We start from the raw sequence: 26,479 nt of genomic DNA, 5'->3' as shown, positions 1-26,479 counted from the left end.
GTGTCGAAAGCCTTGGCAAGATCTAGATAGGCTGTGTGAACCACCTTACCCTTGTCTACGGCTTTGGTGACTGCTTCAAAGAAGTCTATCAGGTTTAGGAGACATGATCTGCCTTTTACAAACCCGAACTGGGTGGGATCCAGAGTTTGGAGATTACCAATGTCTTTGTTTATGTTCCATGATGATACGTTCCATGGCCTTGCAGACCAGGCTCGTCAGGCTAATGGGGCGATAGTTCCCGGGGTCCGTGGTGGCTCCCCCCTTGTGGAGTGGAATAACCGTTGCTGTACACCATTCAGCAGGCACAAAGCCTGAGGTGAGGCTACAATTGAACATGGTACTTAGATGGGGTGCCAGTTCGTTCTGTAGTTCATGTAGAACGCAGCCTGGGTTGTTGTCTGGTCCCATGGATGCTGTGTTCTTGGCTTTGGAGAGTGTGGTTTTTACCTCTGCAGCCATGATTACAGGAATTTTGCATTTTTCTGGTATAGAGATGGGCTCTTTAGGGGGTAAAGTTAGCACTGAACCTATCTGCCAGGATGTTGGCAAAATCAGTTGGGTCTGTATATTTAGTGCCATTGTGCTGTAACTCAGAGCAGATCTGAGTATTGCCATTGAGATTCTTGACATAGCTATAGAATGCTTTGTGGTTGTCTTTAGAATCGGTGGTGATTTTGTTTTCGTAACTAGTTTTGGAGGATTTTATCAGGGATCGCAGCTTCTTACTGAGGCTGACCAGGGAGCTCCTCCACTCGTGGGATTTTACTCTCTTTTGCAAGAGTTTCTTCCTTCTGTTGTACAGTTTGTTTATAGCAGGGGACCACCAGATTGGCTTCCTTTTTTTGGAGGATAGCATCTTGGTTCTGTTTGGGATAGCACGATCCATGCACTCATGTAAGTGCTTATAAAGTGCAATTGTGTAGGATTCAGTAGTCGTAACTGTATTGTCCATCTGCATGGGTGTCATGAAGTTCACCACTTCTGTCTTAAGAAGCTTGAAGTTGGCTTTGGAGAAATTTTTTACCATGGTTTCCTTAATGGGGGGTGGAGGCAGGATGTGGATATCTAGGTTAATTAGCTTATGGTCGGATTGGACCAATGAGGTGTTGACTTCAGGTGTGGAACACCGGTCACTCATATTGGTAATGACTAGAGCTAGGATATTGTTGCCCCTGGTGGGGGTGTAGATAAGTTGATCCAGGGCATTGGAGTTTATGAATTCCAGAAAGCGTTGAGTGAAGGAATTGGTACATGAGTAGTTTTCCCAGTTAATGGTGGGGTAGGTGAAATCGCCCATTATTAGGGCGTTTGGTTGAACCCTGATATTTTCCAGTACATCAAGAAAAGAGGAGTGGGAATCCTGGGGCATGGTGGGTGATCTGTAGCAAGCTACAATTTGGATTGCAGCTTTGCCCAGAGTTAGTTGCACTTGGATAACCTCAGCTGCATTATGCTGAGCAACTAGCCTGGAGGTGTGGATATCCTTAATGAATATGGACACACCTCCGCCTTTGGTGTTCCGGTCCAGGTTACATGGCCGAAAAGTGTGGTATGAGTTATAGCCAGGTAGTGCAGGGGTGCTCACTGGAGCCTTGAACCAGGTCTCAGTCACTGCACAGATATTGATGTTCTCCATTTTAAGGAGTGCCTCGAGTGAGTGCATTTTGAGATTTAGACTTCTAGCATTGAGTAGCATCACCCTCAGTTTTTGCTTGCCTGTTCCTGTTACGGTGGTGAATTTGTCATTTGAACCTTGCCTAAAAAAGGCACTATAGGGGTGGCAAGAACCTTAGCCATTGTCCGGAATCCCAGGGGTGACAGGTGCAGGCCATCTCTGGCAAAGCATCATGGTCTGTCGACCATGTCATCCCAGGCAGACAGATACTGGATCCCTTTAGAATGGCACCAGAAGCTTAGCCAATTGTTGAAGTCAATTATTTTGTCCTTGTACTGTGGCATCATTCTGGGTGATGGCAGAATGCTACTCAGGGCTAGGGTCATACCTGCCTGGGCTACAAGATCGGAGAGCTCTTCCATGTCTCTCTTCATGTAGTCCAGGGATGTACGTCTCAGGTTGTTCACACCAACATGGACAATGACAGAGTCATGCTTGTACTTGTTGTGGAGTGACCTGAGTGCGTGGGTTATGTGGCGGATCCTGGCACCCGACAAGCAGCTGACAGTAACCTTCTCCTTGTTTAGCCTGGTGAGTGGAACATCAGTGTGCCTGACTATAGAGTCGCCTATGACTAGTGTGTTGGGTACGTTGTTTTGCCTTATTGGCTGTGGTTGAGTGGCACACTGAGTTTGCGGGCTATGTGTCATTTGGGTTGTGTTGGGGGGTGGAGGTTGCTTGCATTTCTGCTTTCGAGGTCTCTGTTGCTTGAGAAGATTATTATTGAGAGTCTCCGCAAATGTTTTTGTGTTTCTATGTTTAGGTTTTGTGGTGTAGATTTAGTGAGACTATGTGATGAGTGTGGTGTGGTGCAAGTGTAATGAGGAAGGCTGAGTGCTGTAGTAATTAGTAGGTTATTTAGTGTTTACAAGTTCTGAACAAGTGCTGATCACAAATAAGCAAAATCAAGTGCTAAAAGTAAGAATCTGTATCTGGACTAAACTAGTTACAGGAAAGGGGGGAAACAAGTGCAAATGTGGGCTTTTAAATCAGAAAGTTGAGAGAGATGGAAAAACTGCCCAAACGGCCAATAACTACAATTTCTGGGCCAGAACCACTCCTTATAGGTAGATAGGTTACCTAGTGCTTACCGCTCCCACTGATAAGCTAGAAGGCTTCCCTCCAACACAGAAAGCTTGGGGGGGGGGGCTCAGAAGCTTACATACAGTCCTGGGTAAAGCAAATCTGAATCTGGACTACACTAGTTACAGGAAAGGTTTTTTTTTTATATATACAGAAAAGTAGCTAAAACAGCATTCAAAACAATTCAAATGCAGTGCAAGCTAGCCAGAGACTCCCTATGCTGTGGAATAAAATCCCGGTCCATGTGAGGCAGAGCACCTCGCTGGCTCTGTTCAAGAGAAATCTTGACCGGTGGATGGGAGATCGTAGGTTTACCCCGGGAATCATCTCTGTGTCACTGCTGGACAGAGGCACAACAAACTAATGGGCACAGTATTTTTTAACATAAGGGGTGGCGTAAGCCACAAAACTTTGGGCTAGGCTTATAAATGCCTTAGGGCAGATAGCCTAGTATAAACCTATGAACCTATGAACTTGAGTATGTAGCAATGTTAGATCAAACAGTTTAAAAAATGCAATTAAATTAAAAATTACTAAAAACAATGCAGAAGGAGTATATTAGGTAGAATGAGGTAAGGAGATGAGACTGGGGGAGTGTCCCAGATCAAATCTACAGTGGGGGCGGGCAACTGCAAAAACCTCCAAATTTAAACAACAACACAGGTATAGAGAGGGTGGGTATGGGAAAACCAACACTTTCAGCAGAGATCTGAAAAACTATACAGTGAAGCAAAAATAACAGTGCACAACTCTGAAGTCAGCCAGCAATGATATAAAATTAGTCATACAACAATTACCAGTTCACAACTCTGAAGTGCCAGAAAAATATATTCAGCTCTGTATATCTCCAGATAGTTTGAAGAGCACTCTTTCAGGACACAGAAAGGCTGCAGCAATGATAGTACAGGCCAACACTAAGGGACTCTGGCTAACAAAGTTTGCAGATGACTGCAAACTGGGAGCCATTATTGAATCCCCAAATGATGTGGATACTCAATGCCAAGAAATGTATAGTTATCCCCTTTGGGGAAAAAACATGTACCCGTGAATTATCACATAGGTGCTAGTACACTAAATACCGAAAGTGTGATAAGAGACTTAGGGACACAGGTGGACAGTGGTCTCACCTTCAGTAACCACATCGCCGCAACAGTCAGGAAATCCTATGTGGCACACCTCATCACTAAGGGCTTTTTATCCAGAAAAAAGGAAGTCATTGTCCCACTGTACTCATCCCTCATTAGACCCATTATAGAATACAATGCCCCATTTGGTATGTACCTCTCAAGACATCTGCAACAACTGGAAAGGCCACAGAAATACCTCACTAAAAGAATCACAGGCCTAAAGCAGATGCCCTATGCTGACCGCCTTAAAAAACTCCAGCTATACCCTGTCGCATATTGTCTACTCCGAGGCGATCTCTGCTTAACATACAAGGCCATGTCAAACCCAGAGCTGTTGGACATGCTACACTTAAAGAAATCCCAATCCCTCAGAGCCACATGCTACAGGGATCTAAATCTTGTCATAACAATAAACAAAACATGCTGGAGGGATAGGTTCCTGACCCAGAGACTCCCCAGACTCTGGAATAGAATGCTCATACATGTCAAGCAGAGCGCCTCTTTGCCTTCTTCAAAAGGAACCTTGATGATTGGATGGGAGAAAGGAAATTCACCCCGGGGATCACGTCAGTCGCCCTGCTAGACAGGGGTCCAGGGAAGTAAATTGTGTGGGAAGAAATAGCCAGGGAATTGTTATGGCTAGGCTTGTATAGGCCCTAGGGCCGATAGCCTAGTACCAACTTATGAACCTATTTACTGAGCCAGATGATACAGCTCACCTCCTGGCTGATAAATTCAGCTCCAACTTTACTCATCTCTCCCCCTCAACCTTCCCCTAGGAAATATCATCAAATATAACTTCCCCCCTACTATCACTAGGGACCAGGTCCTTAATGCTCTCTCTAAGACCAAGAACACTGCATCAGTGGGCCCAGACAATATCCCAGGATGCCTTCTAAATAGCATGAAACATGACCTATCAGGGCCTCTAGAATTACTGTTTAACTGTAGCATCCAAACAGGCTTCATGCATCATGAGTGGAAAAAGGCAACAGTCATCCGTCTGCACAAAGGTGGGCCATTTACAAACGCTGGAAATTACAGGCCCATAAGTCTCACTAGTCTTATATGTAAAGCCATGGAAATAATTATCATGGAGATGATCAACAGGGATGTAGTAAACCTCCAGACACTAGACCCAACCCAGTTTGATTTCATCAAGGGCAGATCATGCCTACTCAACCTGGTGGACCTCTTTGAGAAGGTCACCAAAACAATGGATGAGGGCAAAATCCTTCAGACTGCTTACCTTGACCTGGTCAAGCCATTTGACACAATACTTCACTTGGGCATTGTTAACTCAAGAGGTTAGGTACAAACCCGTATGTCACCTGGTGGATAGCCAACTGGCTCACAATCAGGACCCAGGAAGTTAGAATTGGGGAGTCCACCTCTACAAAGAGGCCAGTCACAAGTGGAGTCCCTCAGTGATCAGTCCTTCGACCGCTCCTTTTTGGCATTTACTTCTCAGAAGTCAAGGCCAATGTCAGTGACTAAATTTGCAGATGGTTGCAAATTAGGAGCTGTCATTGAATCTCACACTGACACAAATTATGTTTTTTGTGTTTCACTGTTGCAGTCATCACATTTGGGTTATACCTGCTGGGGTAGCCCTTGGCCAGCCTGAATATCAGAGACTTAGTATTTCTGCATCGGTTGCTGTCACATGAAGACTGACATCAGGTCGTCAGGGGTATAAAGGAAGGCAGCCGATGCCATTACATCAGTCTTTCTTGCCGTGGAGCCAGAAGCAGAAGCAGTTTGCATGAGTGCTAGTCGGCCGCTACCTGAGTCTCATTTCCGAATGGAAGTCTTCGAAAGCTAAATACCCAGTTGGGGATCCTTTTTTCTTGCACTAACCGATGTCAGAAAAAGTTAATAATTATCTCGCCTGTGGAAAGCAGATACCACACCGAGACTTACATTCCTACTGCGTCACTTGTCTAGGCCCAGACCACGACGTCCCTCATCAATTCTGTGCTTTGTTTAATGCCAGAACTATTCGTCGTCGGGCCCTTATTGTAGCCAGATATTTCTGTTTACAGTCTTTGAATTCCGATATGGCTTCTGTAAGCCATTCGACAGCAGACCTTCTGAAAAAACAAAAAGATAAAGACAGAAACAGACTTCACAGAACTAAACACTCTGACGCTACCGCCAAGCTGGTCGTCAATCCTCCGGAATTCAGTGAGGCGCTTTTGCAGCCCCTGATGCCCACCTCAGTTAATTCACAGGCCTCTACTGAAACCCTTTCGGAGTCCAGTATGCCGCAGAACTCTTCTTTGTCTAAGGATCTGGCAGTCGTCTTTACCTTGGATCGGTCCGGAGCCGCTGTGCAGACACCAGCTTCCGAGGAAGTCCTTTGCAACACCAAATCCAAGTATAAACCGACACCTTCTTTCATGGCTACCATTCTTTCTAAACCAACCGAGTTCCTTAGGCCCAGGGGTCGAACTACCCCCAAGAAACTGCCTTCCAGCCATTCTTTGGCTCCTGCTACTTTGCTTCAGTCACAAGTGCTTAGAATGGCAGAGGACCTTATCATGCTGATTAGGGGAAGCCAAGCTAGTCCCTCAAAAAGAAAAAGAGATCTGTCTGCAGAAGTTGTGTCTGAACAAGAGTCAGATGAATCTGATGCATCTGACTATGAAGACATGCAGCCCCTCCCTACATATGAGGATTCTGATGCAGAAACTATTTCTTCAGCCTTTCCCCCAGAGGATTTTTCCTTTTATTTTATTTATTTTATTTTACATTTGTTAACCGGGCTAGTCCAACTGGATACATGTCCATTTTCAGTGGAGGCCCGAGGAGAAAAGCTCCAAGTTTTCAAAACAGTTAATGTTACAAGTAATTTAAAAACAACAATACAATAAAGTAAACAAAATGTTACAAGAACAAGATTTGTACATAGTAAAAAAAAATTATTAGACTATTTTCCCACAAAAAAAAAAAACAATAAGTAAGCAAATCAAGAAAAGATGGGGATATAAGGTTACTAAGGACATCTACAGGATAAGATAGGATTAGGAAAACAGGATAGGTGGTTAGATGGGATAGGTAGAGCTGGACAGAGTAGAAAGGTCAGAGAGTAATTATGAAATAAGGATAAATTTTAACAGAGAAAAATTTAAGTGAGGCATGGTAGAGCAGAGGACAAGGAAATGAAAAAAGCAGATTAGTCAGGGTTATTGCAAGAGCATAACCAGTGGTTGGAGAGGAAATGTTTAAGGTTAGTTTTGAATAATGGAAGAGATGTAAGAGCTGTTAGGTCAATTGGTAGGAGGTTCCATATTTTACCAACAAAGTTAGAAAAAAGAGAGTCGCCTGCAGAATTATTAGATAAAGAAGTTTGCATCTGCATTTTTAGTTGAGTAACTTTTCAGGTTATGGTATGGCATTATGAGGGTAGAGAGAGTTGGGGTATTGTTAGGTTGATAAAGGACTTTATGGGCAATAATAAGTTGGTTAAATTGTAGGAGGTGAGGTAATTCAAGCCAGCCTAATTGTTTTAGGTTTTGACAGTGATGAGTCCTATATGGTGAGTTAGTGGCGAATCTGGCAATGTTATTATAAGATTTAGCTAGTTTGTTATGATTATATTGGGACAGGTTAGTATAGATGGGGGAGGCATATAATAGGGTAGAGAGTAAGTGAGTTCTTGCTATTGTAGATCTGGCTAGTGGTGATAGAAATTGTTTAATTCCTATATAGAGATCCGAGTTTTTTGTTGGTAGATTTTATTATAGTGTTAATGTGAGTGTTAAATTTAAGTTGATTATCTATTGTGATTCCTAGGAGTTTGGTGGTGGTATCAGGAGAAATTATGGTACCATTGTTGGATTGAAGTGTAAAATGAAGAGGGGGAGATGTGTGTGAGTGTGTAAACAGCAATAATTTGGTTTTTTTAGGGTTGAGGAGAAGACAATGGTTAGAAAACCATTTTTCTATTGTGGTGAAGGATTTTTGTGTGAGAGACTGTAGGTCAGTTTGGGATTTTGCTGAGCAAATAATTGTGGAGTCGGCGTATTGAATGCAGGTAGAGAAGGGGATAGAGAGATGAAGGTCATTGATGAAGATGGAGAATAAAAGTGGGCCTAAGACAGAGCCCTGTGGGACACCTAGGGAAGTAGGTAGAAGTTCAGAAAGATGATTTTGCCAGAGAACTGCTTGTTTACGATTATCCAGATAGGATGTGAACCAGTTCAAGGCGGATTTATCAAGTGATAGGGACTTTAGAAGGTGGAGTAGAAGTTTATGGTTGACCATATCAAAGGCTTTAGAAAGATCTACAAAGAGTGCTGATGACAGGAAATTATTGTTTCGATTTGTGTTGATACAGTTGGTAAAAGAAAGTAGGGCTGTGGTAGTACTGTGGTATGGACGAAAGCCATGTTGACAGTATGCTAAGAGCTTGTGGTGGAGTAGGTGGGTAATTAATTGTTTGTGGATACATTTCTCCATTATTTTAGCAAGAGGAGACAGAAGAGCTATGGGACGGTAGTTTGAGTATTCAGTAGAGTCGCCACCTTTGTGAAGGGAATAATATGTGAGATTTTCCAGATTGATGGAATAGTGCATTCCTTAATAGTTCTGTTAATCAGTATAGAGATTGGGTAGGCAATGGCTGAGGCTCCTAGTTGTAGGTATTCACCTGGTAATTTGTCAGCTGAGGGGTGGAAGGTTTAAGTTTTTGAAGTAAGGAGGAGATGAAGGAGGTGGGTATTGGTTCTAGGTGGAAAGGAGGGGGGGCTTATAGCGGGCAGGTTGGCAGTGTCAGGATATTGTTGATTTGCTAAGTTTTGTACAGCTGTGGTAAAGAAGGTATTAAACGCATTTGCTGTTTTTGTAGGGTCATCAGGGTTGCTGCCAAGTGGAGTTGGTGTTACTACTTTACCTGGGGATATTAGTCTGTTAATAGAGGTCCAGAACTTCTGTGGTTTTTGGAGGGAAGATTGTTGAAGTTGGATATAAAAGTTCTTTTTGTCCTGTATGATTGCTTTTTTAGTCATATTTCGTTGTTGTCTAAAATTTTGCTGATCAGTTATGAGTTTATAGGTACGCCATTTGGTCCAGGATTTGTTCCTGGAAAGGATTAGCTTTTTAGTCTCACTTGTGAGCCATACTGCTGTTTTGTTTTTCACTCTTATGGTACGAATTGGGGCATGATGATCTAGGATTGTTAGGAAATTCTTATTGAAGTAGGATACTGCTTCATTTATTGGAAGGGACTTAAGGGGTTCCCATTTGCAATGTTTAAGTTCTGTTAGGAACATTTTCTGATCAAAGTGTTTTTTACTGCGTATAGTTCTAACAGGGGGAGAAATGTTAACATTTGTTTTATGTCTTATTATATATATTAGAGAGTGATCACTAAGGTCATCTGGTAGGGTTCCTGTTGTATAGTTTTGTTTTGGACCATTTGTTAATATCCAGTCTAGAATGCTTTCTTTGTTATTGGATTTATTTATTCTAGTTGTGGAATTAATGAGTTGTGAGAAACCATTCAAATTGATCAGAGAGGATGGGTTGTTATTGTTACACAAATTCCAGTCGGTGTTAACGTCTCCTAGTAATATTGTTTCTTGTGGATAATTTAGAGAAAGGCAACTTAATAGGTCTTCTAGTTTATCTAGATTGTTACCTGGTGGGAAATAAGTACAGATGATGTTAACTGATTTCTGGTTGTTTAGTTGTAGTTTTGAAATAATTATTTCTGTATTATCATCAAAATGTGGTTTGTGGTTTATTTTACTGATTTGTAATCCTGCCTTGTAGAGAATAGCAACCCCTCCACCTTTTTTCTTAATGTGGTCTTTTCGAATAATATTGTAACCTGGGGGAATAATTTCCGTATCTTTTATTGTTGGTTTAAGCCATGTTTCAGTTAAACAAAGGATGTCAAAGCGGTGTACATCTAGGAGAGCATGAACTTGAGTAATTTTGTTGCAGATGCTACATTATATTAAGATGGGCAATTTTGAGTGTTTTTGTGGATTGATCTGATAGTAATGGGATAGAATTAGATTCAATACTATTAGAGAAGGATGAGTGAAACTTTGGGCCTGGGTTTGGATGAATGTCTCCATCCTTAAGGGAGTGGATCAAAGTGAAGTTTTGATACCAGCTAAGTTTGGGATTAAAGTCATATAATTTTCGAGTGTTAGGAATAGAGTGTTTTATATGAAAAAGTCGGTGATATTTGGCTTGGATGTAGCTATGGTTATATGTAGAATTATTAAAGTTTGTGCACGAGACAGGAAGTGATGTAGTAGTGTATTTGGATGGTGTGAAAAGAGTTTTGAGGAGGGGTTGTTCATAGGAGGTAAGGAAATAGGCAGTGGTAAGAGAAGTGAACAATGACATTAGTAGTAGACAGTGGTGTAGGTTAGGCATGTTAAGAGAGGAGGGGCAAAAAAGAAAAAAATTATAGGTAGAGAGATGAGGAAAAGGACTGCTTAAGGTGAGAAAGTCTAGGGATGATAGGGGAAGGTTTGTATCTAGTAGGTAAAGGATATAAGTGAAGGGTGAGGTTAGTGGATGATAGAGTAGTAAGTATAAGTAGTATGAGGAGGAGAAGGATTAGCTTTTGTGAGAAAGGTTAGAGATAATAAGGGGGGATGTAAAGCTAGTGGGTGTGGAGGTATAAATGTAGGGTGTGGTTAGAAAGAAGTGAGTGGTTGGTTGTGAAAGAAATGAGGAGTGGAGGGGGGTGTGGTATAGAGAGTATATAGGTAGACACCCTGGGGGCGGGTGAGATTTGGGGGCAGGGTAGGGGAGCGGAGTGAGCCCGGAGGGCGAACGGAGCGGGAAGACACAAGAGAGTGGAGTTCAGCAGGAAACAATCAGTGCAAGGGATGAACTAACAGGTAAGTCAGTAGGTTAGAGAAGGTGTATTAGATAGTCAGCTAGTGTATTGAAATAAAGTAAAGTAGAAGAGCTAGAGTCAGAAGAATCGAGGAAAGGTAAGAGAGGCTAGGCTAAACAGCAGTTCTGGAAAAAAGAATGTTTCAGTTATAGGACAGATATGAAAGGTTTAGGGGGGCAGAAGATAAGGATAAGAGTGGGAAGAGAGAAGTAGCAGCAGAAAAAAGAATAAGGGTGCCACCTAGTGGCCAGTTGTATTCTTGCAGGGACAGACACCAGAGCAGGGGGCTAAGCACAAAAAAGGGAAAAAGAGGATAGAGTGTGATGTGCTAGCAAACAGAGATAGTTGAGGTAGATTGGGATAGGAATTTAAATTGATGTATATATGGTGGGTGGGAATAATATGTAGGCTGCTGGTAATTCAGGAGGGATGCTTAACCTGAGAAACAAAAATAGAGTAAGTCTGGTCAAACAAGGTAACTTAGCATACTTAAATTCTCTTAGTAAGTTGGTCTCTCTTGGTAGTGTAGGGTATGGGTTCAGTTGTAGAGGTTCCTTAAATTTCAGGAGGATGGTGGGCAGGAAAAAAGTTTGCTTGAGTTTAGTAGTTGACCACTCTGTTATAAGGTAAGAAGGGAGAGATATAGTGAGTGAGTTAGAGCTAAGTATAGGAAGCAAAAATAAGTTACAGTTCAATAGCATTCATCAATACCATTAGCGCTAAATTCAAGGTATAAAAACATTTATACAGTGGAGAAGAAAAAGGAAAAAACAACCTTTCTACAATATACAATAATTAGACATACAGGTCTTTCAGTTAGCATGGCTAAACAGATTTGTAACAGTATTTTTCATTGCAGTTTAGGGTTTACACAAAAATGCACAATGTGATTGTGAGAAACAATAGTAGATGGCCGTTAGTGAAATCTGGCATCTCCCATCGACAAGTAATGCTTTGGTAAAACAAACTTCTTTAGTAAAACGACTATATTTAGTTATGGGCTCAGCAGTTAAACAGCCCGACTGACTTATCAAATGTTGTATAAAGAAATTTGCAAGCCCTCGCGCTCACGCTACACGGGCCAAAAACCAGATTAGGGATTCCTTAAAAACTAGGCACTATAGTACAGTAGAACGACACAAATTGTCCTTAGAGGCTTGGCGATTAGGCAGCCCCACTCAGTAATGCAATGATGCAAGGAGTATTGTAAGCCCCCGCGGTCACGCTACATGAACCAAAAACAGACTTTAAAGTATTTGTCTGTAAAGTAAAATTAGCAGTATTGGATAAAGACTACATTGGTGGAATGCTTTGCGGATATGGTTTACAAATAGAGAGAGCTTGGAATCCAGGTGGGATTTTAGAAAGACGCGCAAGGCAAAATGTTACAGGTACCTTACAGAAGTATCAGGTAGTTATTCCAAGTAGATTCAGGGATATAGCTAATACTTTAGGCTCAGTAGAGTAAAATATTCATAATTGGCAGCTGCGAATAAATATAGTGGGGACCCACTATCGACGCTAAATAAGTACAGCAGTAGTTTAGGCTGGGGTGAGCACTTGAGTAGCCCGACACTCTTGCGGAGATGTAGTGACGCAGAGGATATGCAAACCCACGTGCACGCTACACTGTTATCACAAAACTAAAGGATTGTTGTAATAAGATAAAAATATAGAGGTTTCAGGTAGAAATCAGTGTTTACACAGTGGATACTGAGTTCTAGCAAAGAGCACAAAGAAACCTATGTTATAATTATACAAGGGACTTTGCGACGCTACAAATAACCCTTATCAGTGAAAATAGTTAACGCTTATTCATCCAAGCCCAGGTATGGACGCTAAGCAGTCTCAAGTAAGTTAGCAGCGTTTCTAACACGCACCTACTCTAAAGACAAAAAAACTATCGTAGGACAAGAGGAAAAGAAAAAAAGCTGGACCTAGCATTCACAGGACTCTTTTAAACATCAGCCAGTTGAGAGGGAAGACATTTAGAAATATATTCAATACTCATTGATATAAAGACAGTCAGGTGTGATACAACATTAAAACCAGCACAAGCAGAGCAATTGAAAATATAATTCAAATTACAAACAAGCACTCACAGTCTCAGGATAAGCCCCTAACTCCAGTCACCCAACAGCCAACGATACCCAGGGAAAGAAAGATGGCGTCAAAGGGCAGGGGGTTATATTTATAGGTTATAAGTAGACGTGGAGGAGGGAAAAGGGGAGTAGCCCCGGAGGTAAGCCATAGGGAGGAGCTTGCGTGTAAGTAAGTTGCTCTTTACAGTATAGTGGTAAAGAGTATGTAATTAAGGAGGGGATAAGAGGTAGAAGTGTGGGTCTGATATATGAGTATGATATAGGGTGAAAGTTCTAGGGTAGACAAGACTAAAGAGCGTTGTAGATAATAGTGAGATAAGTAACAATAGGAGGCGGTATAATGACAATATGAAGCAGCTTAGTATAAGCAAGCTGAGAGGGGGAAATGAAAAAGCCCTAGAGTAAGACACAAGAGAGTGGAGTTCAGCAGGAAACAATCAGTGCAAGGGATGAACTAACAGGTAAGTCAGTAGGTTAGAGAAGGTGTATTAGATAGTCAGCTAGTGTATTGAAATAAAGTAAAGTAGAAGAGCTAGAGTCAGAAGAATCGAGGAAAGGTAAGAGAGGCTAGGCTAAACAGCAGTTCTGGAAAAAAGAATGTTTCAGTTATAGGACAGATATGAAAGGTTTAGGGGGGCAGAAGATAAGCATAAGAGTGGGAAGAGAGAAGTAGCAGCAGAAAAAAGAATAAGGGTGCCACCTAGTGGCCAGTTGTATTCTTGCAGGGACAGACACCAGAGCAGGGGGCTAAGCACAAAAAAGGGAAAAAGAGGATAGAGTGTGATGTGCTAGCAAACAGAGATAGTTGAGGTAGATTGGGATAGGAATTTAAATTGATGTATATATGGTGGGTGGGAATAATATGTAGGCTGCTGGTAATTCAGGAGGGATGCTTAACCTGAGAAACAAAAATAGAGTAAGTCTGGTCAAACAAGGTAACTTAGCATACTTAAATTCTCTTAGTAAGTTGGTCTCTCTTGGTAGTGTAGGGTATGGGTTCAGTTGTAGAGGTTCCTTAAATTTCAGGAGGATGGTGGGCAGGAAAAAAGTTTGCTTGAGTTTAGTAGTTGACCACTTTAAATTCTCTTAGTAAGTTGGTCTCTCTTGGTAGTGTAGGGTATGGGTTCAGTTGTAGAGGTTCCTTAAATTTCAGGAGGATGGTGGGCAGGAAAAAAGTTTGCTTGAGTTTAGTAGTTGACCACTTTAAATTCTCTTAGTAAGTTGGTCTCTCTTGGTAGTGTAGGGTATGGGTTCAGTTGTAGAGGTTCCTTAAATTTCAGGAGGATGGTGGGCAGGAAAAAAGTTTGCTTGAGTTTAGTAGTTGACCACTAGTCTCAGGATAAGCCCCTAACTCCGGTCACCCAGCAGCCAACGATACCTTTAGGGAAACCCTGCATACTTTCAGGGAGCATTTCATATGGGAGAGTCAAGACTACCAACAGTCTAAAAAGAGACTCTGAGAGTTCCTGGACATTCCACAACACAAGTCCTTAGCCATCCCCCCAGTACTAGATGTGCTAGATGACATCTTCCTTGAATCCAGCTGGACTCCAGATGCCCTCCCTCCTACTCCCAGAAAGCCAGACAGGTACTACAGAGACCCTGACTCTCACAGATATCTATTTAAAAACCCAACAGCAGACCCTGAGATCATTACTCAAGGCCCAAAAGGGGTTAAAGCTACTTCAGCTAAGAATTCAGTCCCCTCAGACAGGAATTCCAGAGCACTGGACAGTTGGGGTAAAAAAGTGTACACCTCAGCTACTGTTGCTATCTGGGCACTGAACTGTCAGTTCCATATGCTTAAATATCAGCAACATACCTTGGAACTCCTTAAACAAAAAAATTACCTCCTTTCCTGCATGGGCAGAATCTAAAGATTTACAGGAATTAATGGACTCTGTTGGTCAAGTAACTAAACACATTTTGCACTGCGGTTTTGACACCCTAGAAGCTTCTTGCAGGGCAGCAGTCACTGGATCTGTCATTAGAAGACATGCATAGCTTAAGGAAAACCCCCTGCCAGACCATGTCAAATTAAAATTGTTGGATGCACCCTTGCACAAAGATTACTTATTTGGTACTAACGCAGAAGAGGTGTTAAAAAAGATGGAAGAAAAAGCAAAATCTATGCAGACTGTTAAAGATTTCTTACATGTACAGCCCCCTAGGTTCAGCAGACATTTCTTTCCAAGCAGTGGTCCTTCCTGCACCTAGTAAACAGGACCAGCCTAGGCCCCATGGAAACAGACCTCCAAGACAGCAGTCCCATGGGTTGCAGAGATCTAAGAAGTAGACTGCCTCCACTTCAAAACCAGGGAGTTCTAAGCCATCCCCTTATGGCAAAAACTCACACCCTCTCTACCTTGCCTCTGCCCACCATCACATACCTCTAGTAGGAAGACTCTCCTTTCACTCAAGCACCTGGGCCACCATTACCAAGGACCAATGGGTTCTGAACATTGTGTCTTAGGGTTACAAGTTCTCCTTCCAACCCCAAAAGGGTTCCCAGATCAAACAAAAAATCACTGGGCAGAGGCTCAAAAGCAAACCCATACCCTGCTCTCCTTGGTAGCAGTAGAACGCATTCCTGCAGAGCAGATAGGCCAAGGCTTCTACTTCAGACTTTTTCTGGTACCCAGATAAGAGGGCACCTGGCGCCCCATCCTCGATCTGTCCATTCTGAACACATTCCTGGTGATCCCAAAATTCAAAATGCTCACCCTCTAGCAGCTGCTACCCATGCTGTCTAAGGACGCTTAGCTAGTCACCCTGCACCTAAAAGATTTCATTTCTCTGCACTTCCCTTTGGCTTATCTACTTCTCCCAGAGTTTTTACAAAATTCCTGGCTCCGGCCATTGATTTTTGCAGACAAAGAAATATTCAACTTTATCCCTACTTAGACGACTGTCTTATTCAGGCAGACAGACAGGAAAAGCTGCTCAAAGACCTGGCCATTGTAAAGGACCTACTCCCTAGGGTATACAATCAACGAAAAGAAATCCAAACAGGTACCCATCACGAGGTTAATCTTCCTGGGAGCAAGTCTGGACACAGCATACCAGATGGCATGCCTAACACCAGAGAAACAAAGTTTCCTATTAGCTTATTTCTCTCAACTGGTCACCAGGCCCCAACTTACTGCAAGGGAAATCCTGCAAGCTGTGAGGTTCAAGGCATCTTGCATCCTTCTTATTCCATATGCCAGACTGCATATGAGAAAACTTCAATGGTACCTAAAGAGCCTTTGGTGTCAACACTCTCAAGATCTGGAAACTCAAATCTTTTACCTATTATTCCTTGCTTGAGGGAGGAATTTCTTTGGTGGGCAACAGTCTTTTCCCACAATAAGAGACTGCCCTTGTCCCCACACCCCGCCACCCAGACCCTCACCACAGATGCATCAAACTACGCTTGTGGTGCACACCTGGACGGCAGGTGCATACAGGGCCAATGGACCCTCCAGCAACTCCCCCGGCACATCAGTCTAAAAGAGATGATGGCTGTGCAGCAGGCCTTGATACCTTTCAAATCCCTTCTCTCTCCAGGGGTTCTCCTGATCAAAACAGACAACACTACAGTGATGTGGTACAACAAGCAGGGAGGGACTCACTCCTACCCGCTGTACAGGCCGGCCATGACCCTTTGGTTCACAGCCTCTTCCATGCATCTACACCTGTTAGCACAATACCTGTAAGGCTCTCTCAACTCCCTGGCAGACCAATTAAACATCTTGACAGAAACACCTTCTTACTAATAACTCAGAAATGGGGAACCCTGGAGGTCGACCTCTTTGCCTCCCAAACCAACCATCAGCTCAACAAATTTTGCACCAGGGAGCATCACTGCATGGTATGGAAAGTAGATGCCCTGTCCTTCCCCTGGGTAAACCTCCCAGTCTATGCCTTTCCTCCCCTACCTCTCATTCCCAAGGTACTGATCAAAATAAGGGAGGAAAAAAACAAAGACCATTCTCATAGATCCAGTCTGGCCCAGACAGCACTGGTATCCCTTGCTGCGCAGCCTTTCCCCATTGGGCCCCATGGACTCTTCCTCAGGTTCCCAACCTCCTAACCCAGAGGGCAGGGGATTTCATGAACCCCCAATTGCAGACACTCAATCTGGCAGCTTGGCTTATAACCTGACCCCTGACCAATCTGCCCTCCTCAGTAAACAGGTTCTGGATGTTATCCGAGAGGTCAGATGCTCTAGCACCAGAAAGTCTTGTGCAGATAAATGGAAAAGGTTCTGCACCTGGATCCAGGCTTAGGGAGCCAATATGGCACTGCCCTCAATCCCTCTCATCCTGGACTATGTAGCTGACCTACTACACAGTGGTCTCTCTTTCTCCTCTACAAAAATTCACACCTCTACTATTTCTGCTCATTTTCCCACTGAGCAGCCTCTTTTTCACACCCTCTGATCAAGCAGTTCCTCAGAGTGGCTAACAACTTGAGGCCCCCCAGAAGGGCACCAACACTGGCTTGAGACCTTAACGTTGTCTTGGAAAAGCTCATCCTGCCTCCATTCGAACCAGCTTCTTCTGTAGTGCTAAAATTTCTCTCCTGGAAGACAGCCTTCCTCCTGGCTATCACTTCAGCCAGAAGAGTCTGTGAGCTGCAAGCACTCATGGCAGTGGAACCCTTCATCATCTTCCATGCAGACAGGGTATCCCTCGGAACTAATCCACCCTTCATGCCCAAGGTGGTATCCAGTGTGGCTCTCAACCAATCCATCCATTTGCCCACCTTCTTTCCTAACCCTCAAAACAAGGGGGGAAAGGAGTTTGCACTTTCTAGATGTGCACAGACAGCTCAGATACTGTCGGAACAGGACTAAACCCGTCAGAAAATCTGATCAGCTGCTGGTTAGCTTTGCTCCAGGGGCAGAGGGTAAAGCCATCTCCAAGCAAACCATTTCCAAATGGATAGCACACTGCATCCATTTCTGCTACAGTCAGCATGGCAAGCCTCCCCCCAAGGGGGTTAGGACCCACTCCACCTCTGCAGCATTCCTCAGAGGGGTCCCCACCAGGGACATCCTGGAGGCTGCCACCTGGACATCTTTTCACACCTTTACCAAACATTACCACCTGCCTCTCTTTTCTAAATCCAGGGCAGGTTTTGCTTCTTCTGTCTTCCAGGACATGCTAGCCAGCCCCTAGCTTCCTTGACTGCCTCCACCCATTTCCTTAGCTTTGGGAATCTACCTAAATGTGATGACTGCAACAGTGAAACACAAAGAACATAGTACAGTTGTGTACACTTACCATAAATGTAGATGCTTGAGTGTCTTCACTGTTGCAGTCCTGGTTTCCCTCCCTCCTTCCCCCTTTTTCTTTTTGTTACCTTTCTTCCTTGTTGTTCCCCTTTCCTTAGAAGGGACATATTGATAATTTTTCCACTGGTGGGGTCCTGTCACTAGAGCCTGGCCTCCTACTTTGGGGGCTTCTGACTGGTTAGGGCAAAATAAACTAATGTAATGGCATCAGCTGCCTTCCTTTATACCCCTCACAACCTGACGTCAGTCTTCAAGTGACAGCAACCAACGAAGAAATACTAAGTCTCTGGTATTCAGGCCAGCTGAGGGCTACCCCAGCAGGGATAACCCAAATGTGATGACTGCAACAGTGAAGACACTCGAACATCTACATTTATGGTAAGTGTACACAACTGTACTTTCTCCAGGAGGGGCCGACACAGACAAACTACTGGTGTCTGAGTCATGGACTAAAACTAAATGCCAAGAAATGCATAGTAGTATCCTTTGGGAAGTCACCCATCCCTGGTAACTATCACATTGACAACACACCCCTTAGAGTCCACCCAGTAGTCACGGATATATGGACAAACATAGATAGTAATCTAGCCTTTGATCATCGTGCGTCTAGAGTGGTGAGGAAATGATTCTATGTTGCACAACTTATAAATAAAGGTTTGACATCTAAGTCCAAGGAAGTCATTGTACCCCACTGTGTTTGGCATTCATCAGAACTATCATTGAGTACAGCGCCCCTTTGGTATGCACCTAACTAGGCATATCCAACAACTGGAACGTCCACAGAGGTTCCTCACTAAAAGAATACATGGTGTAAGTAATATGTCCTGTGCAGACCACCTCAAGGCCCTATCCCTGTATTCAGTCTCCTACAGGCTTTTGAGGGGAGATCTATGCCTGGCATACAGGGCATTGTCAGACCCCACTCTGATGGACCTCCTGCGTATCCACAAAACAAATAGTACCAGAATTACCCGTTCTAAAGACTTAAACCTTGCCTGTGATATAAATAGGACCGGCTGGAGAGATAGGTGTGTAGCCCAGAGACTACCCCATGTATGGAACAGGCTCCCATCCATGTGTCCTCCCTAATCCAATTCAAGTGCAACTTGGACAGTTGGATGGGAAACCGGAAATTCATCCCTGGTTTAGCACCTATGTCTCTGATGCAAACAGGTAACCTGTAAATGGTTCATCTCCCAGGCCCATGCTTACACTTATCAAGGTTATCAGAACTTCTCAGAGGTTTGGGATGTATGGCTAGGCTTAAAAAGGCCCTTGTGGTCATTAGCCTAGTAAACACCTATGAGCAAGTTAGTGTTAAAAGGTTTAATAGTTTCGTCTTCTGGTTCTTTATCGGCTTGGGCTCAAACCCCCTCAAAAAAAAAAACTGTAAAGGGAGACATGACTCCTTTCCAAAAGAAGACAAGTCCAGGAAATGGTCCACTGACTATTATCCTTATTTGGCTCCGGTACCTGAGGCTGCAGCTAAAGTTTTTAGGAAACCAGATCCAACAGCAACCTCGGATCTTACTACTTACAGCACTCCTGGCCTCTGATCTCCATGTTTTTCCTGGAGCTGATATCTCCATTTACCTATTTTGCAAGAAACCCTGAGGAAACTCTCCAGACTACCTTCCACAAGTTAATTCCTTAGGTTCTCCAGGAGCTTATCTGAAATAGAGGTGGATGATGAGGAAGCTTCTCAAGGCCCAGATCCAGATGGGATGATTCCATCTCTGTCTCCCATTGGATTCGTGAGCCTACCCTCTTCTTAACCTCACATTAGATCTCTGATATGACCAGTGTTTTTGAAGACCTCGGATCAGAGATCTTCAAGAATGTGCTTCTTGGATCGAAGCACATGCCACTGTTCTACTCCAACCATGTTGCTGAGTCAATTAGGTTCATAGGTTCATACTAGGCTGTCTGCCCTGGGGCATTTATAAGCCTAGCCCAATTATGTTTGGCTTACGCCACCCCTTGATTTGAGTATACTGTGCCCTTTTTAAAGTTTAGTTTACTGTGCCTCTGTCTAATAGTGATACGGAAGTAATCCCCGGGACAAACCTACGATCCCCCATCCTCTCATCAAGATTCTTCTTAAAGAGAGTCAGTGAGGTGTTCTGCCTAACATGAATTGGAATTCTATTCCAGAGCGAAGGGAGCCCCTGGGTTATGAATCTGTCCCTCCAGCATGTTCTATTTATTTCTGTGCTGAGGTTCAAGTCCCTCGAGCGCGTGGCTCTACTTGGCTCTGATCTCTTTGGAACAGAATAACTCTCAGAGCTAAAGAGTCAGCATCGGTGCCAGCTTCGGGGGGAGGGGGGTGCGGTGGACTCCAAAGCTGTCAGAGCCATCCTTGCCTCTCAGGGCCTCTGCATTAGCTCGGATCTGACTTCCTCCTTGAGATAGGGGGTCTGTAGGGATTCAGAGCTCATTCATGCAGGTAGCTTCAGCTCCAGTGCTTCTCCTGAATCTTCTGTCTTCAAGATAGTGGAGAAGGATTTCTCTCTACCCAGTCATTGCATTCTTCGGATCCAGTCCTCCTTCCTCCATCAGATTTAAATTATGAGTCTCTTATTTCTATTCCATCAGGACAGCCACCCCATACTAGCCTTCAGACAGTCCTCACAGAAGATTCCCCACTCGCCTCTGATACTTCATCAGATCATCCAAATGATGGGGTCCCTAGGACGAAAATATGCAAAAAGAAATTCCTAGATTTCCTTCAGGAATCAGTCACCGAAGACCCGAACCTCAATGAAGGGGATGGTCCCCCAGATCTCTACCTAACAGTGTCTCCTTTGGAGAAGTCCTGGAACATCTTAAACAGAGAGCTGAATTGTCTTCAAAAAAAAACCTTCCGAGGAGTAGTCTGTGTTTTTGGAGGCTTTCTGGGCTGGCCTGGCAATGTCTTGGGTTGTCCCTCCCTCTGATGAGTTGATTGACCTTATCTCACCCTAAGCATGGAAGTAGCAAGGTACTATGGAGCCCATACCTAAGAGGCCTGAAAAGTTTTTAGCTCCCTGCAAAGATAGGGTCTACTGGAGCAAGGGAGTCTCAGTAGATGCCATGGTGTTGGTGGCAGCTACTAGTAGGGAGCTTAGAGAAAAGAGCTCATCTGTCCATCCCCTTAATATATTTGCCAAGTGCATTTATGCCTTGGCGACCTTTTCCCTTTGGTCACTGTATTTGACACAGGTTACAGAGGGATTTGACCAAAGAGCTTCCCAAATCTCTCTCAGGGTACATATCTGTACGACCAAAAAAAAAGTTTCTTCACAACTGGCCTCCCTTCAGTCTGTTTCCAGCTCATCTATGAGGCTGATTTCTCAAGCTGCCAAAGGTACTTCTAGGGCTGTGGGTTCAGGCATTGCATTCAGGAGGCATGCCTGGATGCACCTGTGTGACTTTGCAGAGCCCTTCAAGTCTTTGATCGTCAGTGCTGACAGATCATCCTTGTTCAGCCCCAAAGTTAAGAAAATACTCTCCAGAAGTGAGCAAGATGGAAAGACCTTGTCTATCGTTGGGTTTAATTTTTCTGCCCCTCAGAGGTCCTTCTCCCGGAATCAATGAGGTGGCAAAAAGATGTGGTTTCACAAGTCCCAAGGGCCTTTCCAGGACTTACGAGGAGATAGTTCTTCCCATGGCAGAGGGGGTAACTCTAGTGGAACACACCACCCTTGCGGCAGGGGTGGCTTGCCAAACCAGGGCTTCAGAGGTACCTTCTTTGATAAGCACTACCATTGCTCCTGAAGGGTTGCCTGACTTCTGGGTTGGGGAGGGGGTGATTTCTTGGAAAGGACAGTTCAAGGTATGTGGTGATCGGAAGAGGCCAGTTTGCCCATTAGTGTCCTGGAAATGAGAGCAGTCCTACTAGCATTGTAGGCTTTTGTGATACAAACAGACAACATGTCAGTGGTCTGGTACATAGATAGCAGAATCCAGATCTTACCCATTGTGTCAAAAGGCAATGAGAGTATGGCAGTGGGTGATCTCTTCTGGTAATTTTCTTATGACAATGCACATACTGGGGAAAACCAGTGTGCTTGCAGACAAACTAATCTTGGTCCATGTTGATGCCTTTCAAGTGTTCCTTCAATAAAAGTGTGACAGAAAGGATCTTCTGTCAGTGGGACCAGCCATGCTCTGATCCTTTTGCTTCTCCCCTCAACAAGAAGTGCACAGGGGAGTCACAGAAAGATACTGTAGTTCAAAATTGGCCCTCTGGCCTCTTTTATGTTTACCCTCCATTACCCCCTAAAACCCAAATTTCTGCAGGCAGTATCCCGGTTGAAGAGCACAGTCATCCTTGTTGTGCCTTTTTGGCCTCATCAGGTTTGGTTCCCTTTCCTGTGGCCTTAAGTTCTGTTTCCACGTTGGATACTGGACCCACGTCCAGACCCTCTTGCTCACCTGGCAGGGATGAAGCACCCAGACATCAATGGTCTCACATTGTCCGCATGGTTTCTGTAGTTCCAGTGATGGCCAAACAGTCCAGGCTTTCCTCCCCAGTCCAACATATTCTTATATCCTCTTAGATGCTTTCTACTAGCCTCACAGCAAGAGGTTCTCCTGTTCGATTCTTGGCGGGCTTGCCTTCTGTGCGGAGTCTGCATGTCCTCCCTGTGGTCACGTGGGTTTCCTCCCACATCCCAAAGACATGCAGTAGGTGGATTGGACATGCTAAATTGGCCCTAGATGTGAGTGTGTGCATGTGTGTGCCTTCTGTGGAAGGTTGGGCGCCGGGCTGGCAACTTGACACTAAAACTCCACTGCCAATCATGAGCGGACAGATGATCCGCTGTGGTAGCCCCTAACCGGGAAAAGCCTAAAGAAGAAGAAGATGCTTTCTACTAGCAAAATTTACAAAAGTAAATGGAAAAGATATTCAGTTTGGGCATTTCAGAGAGACCTGGAACCCTTCTCTGCCCCAGTCTCAGGGGGGTTCAATTTTCTGGCTTCCATTTTTAACAACACGGTGAATTATTCTACTATTAAAGTTCAGTTAGAGGCTATTTCTAATTTTCACTTAATTTTCACTTAGGTGGAAATCATTCCACTTTGGCTTCTTTGAAATGGTGCAAGGCCTTCCTTAAGGGTACCTTTTTACCCATGCCCCCAGTTAAAGACCCTACCCCCGTGGGATTTGACTATTCTATTACATGCTCTGAAATTCTTGTCCTGGAAAACAATTTTTCTTGTCACTATCACTTTTGCTAGATGAGTATGTGAACTCCAAGCCCTCTTCGCAAGATCTCCATACTTGACGTTCTGTAAGTATAGGATTACAGTACACACAAACCCATTTTTTTTACCAATGGTGGATTTTGAATCCAACATTAAATTAGGTCATCAATTTACCTGTGTTCTTTCCGAAATTCTCAAACAAAGGTGAACTCATGCTGCATCTTTTGGACTTGCACTTGGCAGCTTAGATTTTATCTGTACAAAACCCAAAATTTCAGGAAAACTAGCTAATTATTTGTATCCTTCTCCCAGAACAAATTGGTTAAAGCAGTGTCTGAAGTGTCCTTTTCTAAATGGTTGACTGACTGACAGAGGTTTATCTTTGCCTAAGCCCCCAAACCCCCCCCCCCCCAAGCACATTTCACAAAGTATGTAGCCACTTCATCTGTTTTTTGATCAGGAGCATCCATAGATGATGTTTGTGCAGCAGCCACTTGGTCCAGTGCTCATACCTTTATTGTTCATTACAGGTTAGACATACTATTCAGAAATAGGGCAGCATTTGGTTCTGCTGTACTCCCAAATATTTTTCCATAGGAAAACCCAAGGTTGATCTAGATGGGGACTCTGTCTCATCAGTTGAGAAATGAATGAAAATGACATCGGGTACAAAAGTTATGTACTCACCATAATGATGCATCTGTATTGTCCATTTTCAGTTTTCCTCAACTTCCCAACCTCCATCTCTCTTCTCTCTCTCTTCCTAGAGAGACCTATGGGATGTTCCTTTGGGAACCCACCTGTTTCCTGTTTGGGCACTAGCCTTTCTGTATGTCTTTATCTTGCCTTTTCATAATGATATGGTGTTATGTATACACATGTACACCACTGCACAGTTCTCTCCCAGCTCAGCTGGCTAGAACTCCCTAACCTTTTATCTCTCAATCAACTTACCTTGGCCCACAAAATAATCCACCAATCCAGCAACTGCCCTGTTCTTTACAATTGAGTCCAATCTAGTACCAATCTCAGGTCCCTGGTATCCTCAGACAAACTTATGCTAATGGTTTCCCACTCCCACAATATTCACGGCGACACCCTGTATTCTTACAAAATAGCCAAACTTTGGAACACTCTTCCTCAATCCAGCACAAAAAATCCCAACTATCACGAGTTCAAATATCTTCCAAAGGACTACCTAGCTACTCGTGGGCTTTGCTTCTGCCATACACCTGGCTGACTTCTTCCTAGCTCCGTCACCTTATCACTCCTTTCCCACCTGCTATCTCTACCCCTATCCTACTGTCGCTAGCATTTCCACTTCTTCAGTTCTTCTCTATGCTAAATTGCTTTTTCTTTTCACTGCTGTGCTGGACAAGGGTTCTTATGTACTATGCTCATAATCTGTACATGTAAATCCGAACTATCTTGGTGTCTGTTATTATTCATTTATTGTCTATTATTATTTTGTTCTGCACTGTGTGTGGTGTGTGTGTGTGTGTGTGTGTGTGCGTGTGTGTGTGTGTATATGTATGTATGTATATATATATACTTACATACATGTGTGTATAATATATATATATATATATATATATATATATATATATATATGTACAGCTTCACTGTTATTTGCATATGTATTTGTATATAATTTTAATGTTAGTATTGATACTTTTTTTGGAGCTTTTCTTCTCAGACCTCGGCTGAGAACGGGCTCCTAGCCCAGTCGGACATTACCTGGTTAACAAATGTAATAGATAAAAATGAAAATAAAAATAAAATATCTGTATATGTTAGTGTTGGGGCAGAAAACTCGATCTGAGATATGCCAGGATGGTGGAGCATTATGGGTAAAGGGAAAAGTGGCTGAGCCAGATCTGAGGTCAGATCCCAGATCCATCAGATGAAGAAAATGAAAATGGACAACACAGGTGCATCGTTATTATGAGTACATAACTTTCGTGTTTTTTTTTTAATTCCTCTTTGCCCTCTACAGGAGTTGGGGTTGGCACAATGGTCAGGGTGTTTACCTCATAGACACAAGATGCAGAGTTTGATTCTTACCTTGGGAAGAATGGTTAAGCTTTAAAAGGCCCTCTGGAGTCATTAGCTTTAGTAATTAGCTATGAACCTATGCCAGCAGAGTTGACATTAGTGACATAGTTTTGGCTCACCGGAGGGACCTTTGCTAGAAACAGCAAGCCAGATAACAGTTAATGTCAGGGAGTAGAAGCCCATTTGTTAGCAGTACTGCTGCAGGAGTGTTATTTAAACAAATAGTATTTTGGTGAGAAGCTTGTATATTTGTGTTTTACTTACACCAAGTGCAGTGTGCTGATTCTCTTTTCTTATAATTATAACTCATAAAAGTTCTAACACAGTTATATAACTTTTTTCTTCCTAAACTCTAACCTGCTTTATTATATTGTCTTTTTTTCTGTAGGTGACAGCTCAATTGGAAATTCCACCAATGCAGACAGTTCAGATGCAGTTTTCACAGACCTGAAGAACTCTATTGAAAGCATACTTTTAGTCAAACTGCCTTGTGCAGTTGGCTTCTGAGAAATGTGAAAATGTATATTTTCCTTGAATACCCGTTTTTCTTATTTATTTATTTTTTTGAGTAATGATTCTAGTGTAATTAAACGTTACCAGACACACAGAAGCAGAGGTATAGCTAGCTATATTTGCACCTGGTTCCATTCCCCAATCCGGTCCCCCTTAACTTTAATTAAAGTGGGAAAAAACACTTGTAGCAAGCAGCAGTTACAGTTTATGCCACACAGGAGTCCACAATGCTTCAGTTCTGACAGCAAATAAAATACCAGCATGTCATACCTTTCAACCTGGTATCACAAGAAATCTAGACAAAACCTAAAATAATGGTGGGACAAAGGCCCAAAAATAAGGACAGATTCTAAATATTGCTCTTATAAACTTAGAAAGTTGCTAGAATAACTGGATTTGTTTTAACATGCATTTTCTGAAGGATATGAAGTCTGAAACTTAATTGTATGTCATTATGTAGTGACTTCAGTCCTCAGTGATTTACCAGAAGAACACACATTATACAAGGAACATACCAAATATGTATGGCAAAAATCTGGACAGTTGACAGGTATGCCAGCATTTATTTTCAAATATCAATGAACA

The 26,479-nt window shown here is 43.2% G+C and overlaps 1 protein-coding gene across 2 annotated transcripts in view; it reads left to right on the top strand.

Moving 5' to 3' along the window:
• DRC1 (dynein regulatory complex subunit 1) overlaps window positions 1-26,230 on the top strand; it is a 2,270,880-nt gene extending 2,244,650 nt beyond the window's left edge. For both annotated transcript variants that reach the window (XM_044062852.1, XM_044062853.1), the window contains one exon: window positions 25,770-26,230. In XM_044062852.1, the coding sequence (XP_043918787.1) occupies window positions 25,770-25,832 (63 nt within the window). In that variant the 3' untranslated portion in view covers window positions 25,833-26,230. The remainder of the gene's footprint in view (window positions 1-25,769) is intronic.
• Window positions 26,231-26,479: the final 249 nt, after the last annotated feature.

The sequence above is a fragment of the Protopterus annectens genome, chromosome 2.part1 (genome assembly GCF_019279795.1).
Source record: "Protopterus annectens isolate FY-2018-M chromosome 2.part1, PAN1.0, whole genome shotgun sequence".
In the NCBI taxonomy this organism is placed as follows: Eukaryota; Metazoa; Chordata; order Ceratodontiformes; family Protopteridae; genus Protopterus; species Protopterus annectens.
The sequence above is the reverse complement of the archived record's forward strand: the minus strand, read 5'-3'. Positions and strand labels throughout refer to the sequence as shown.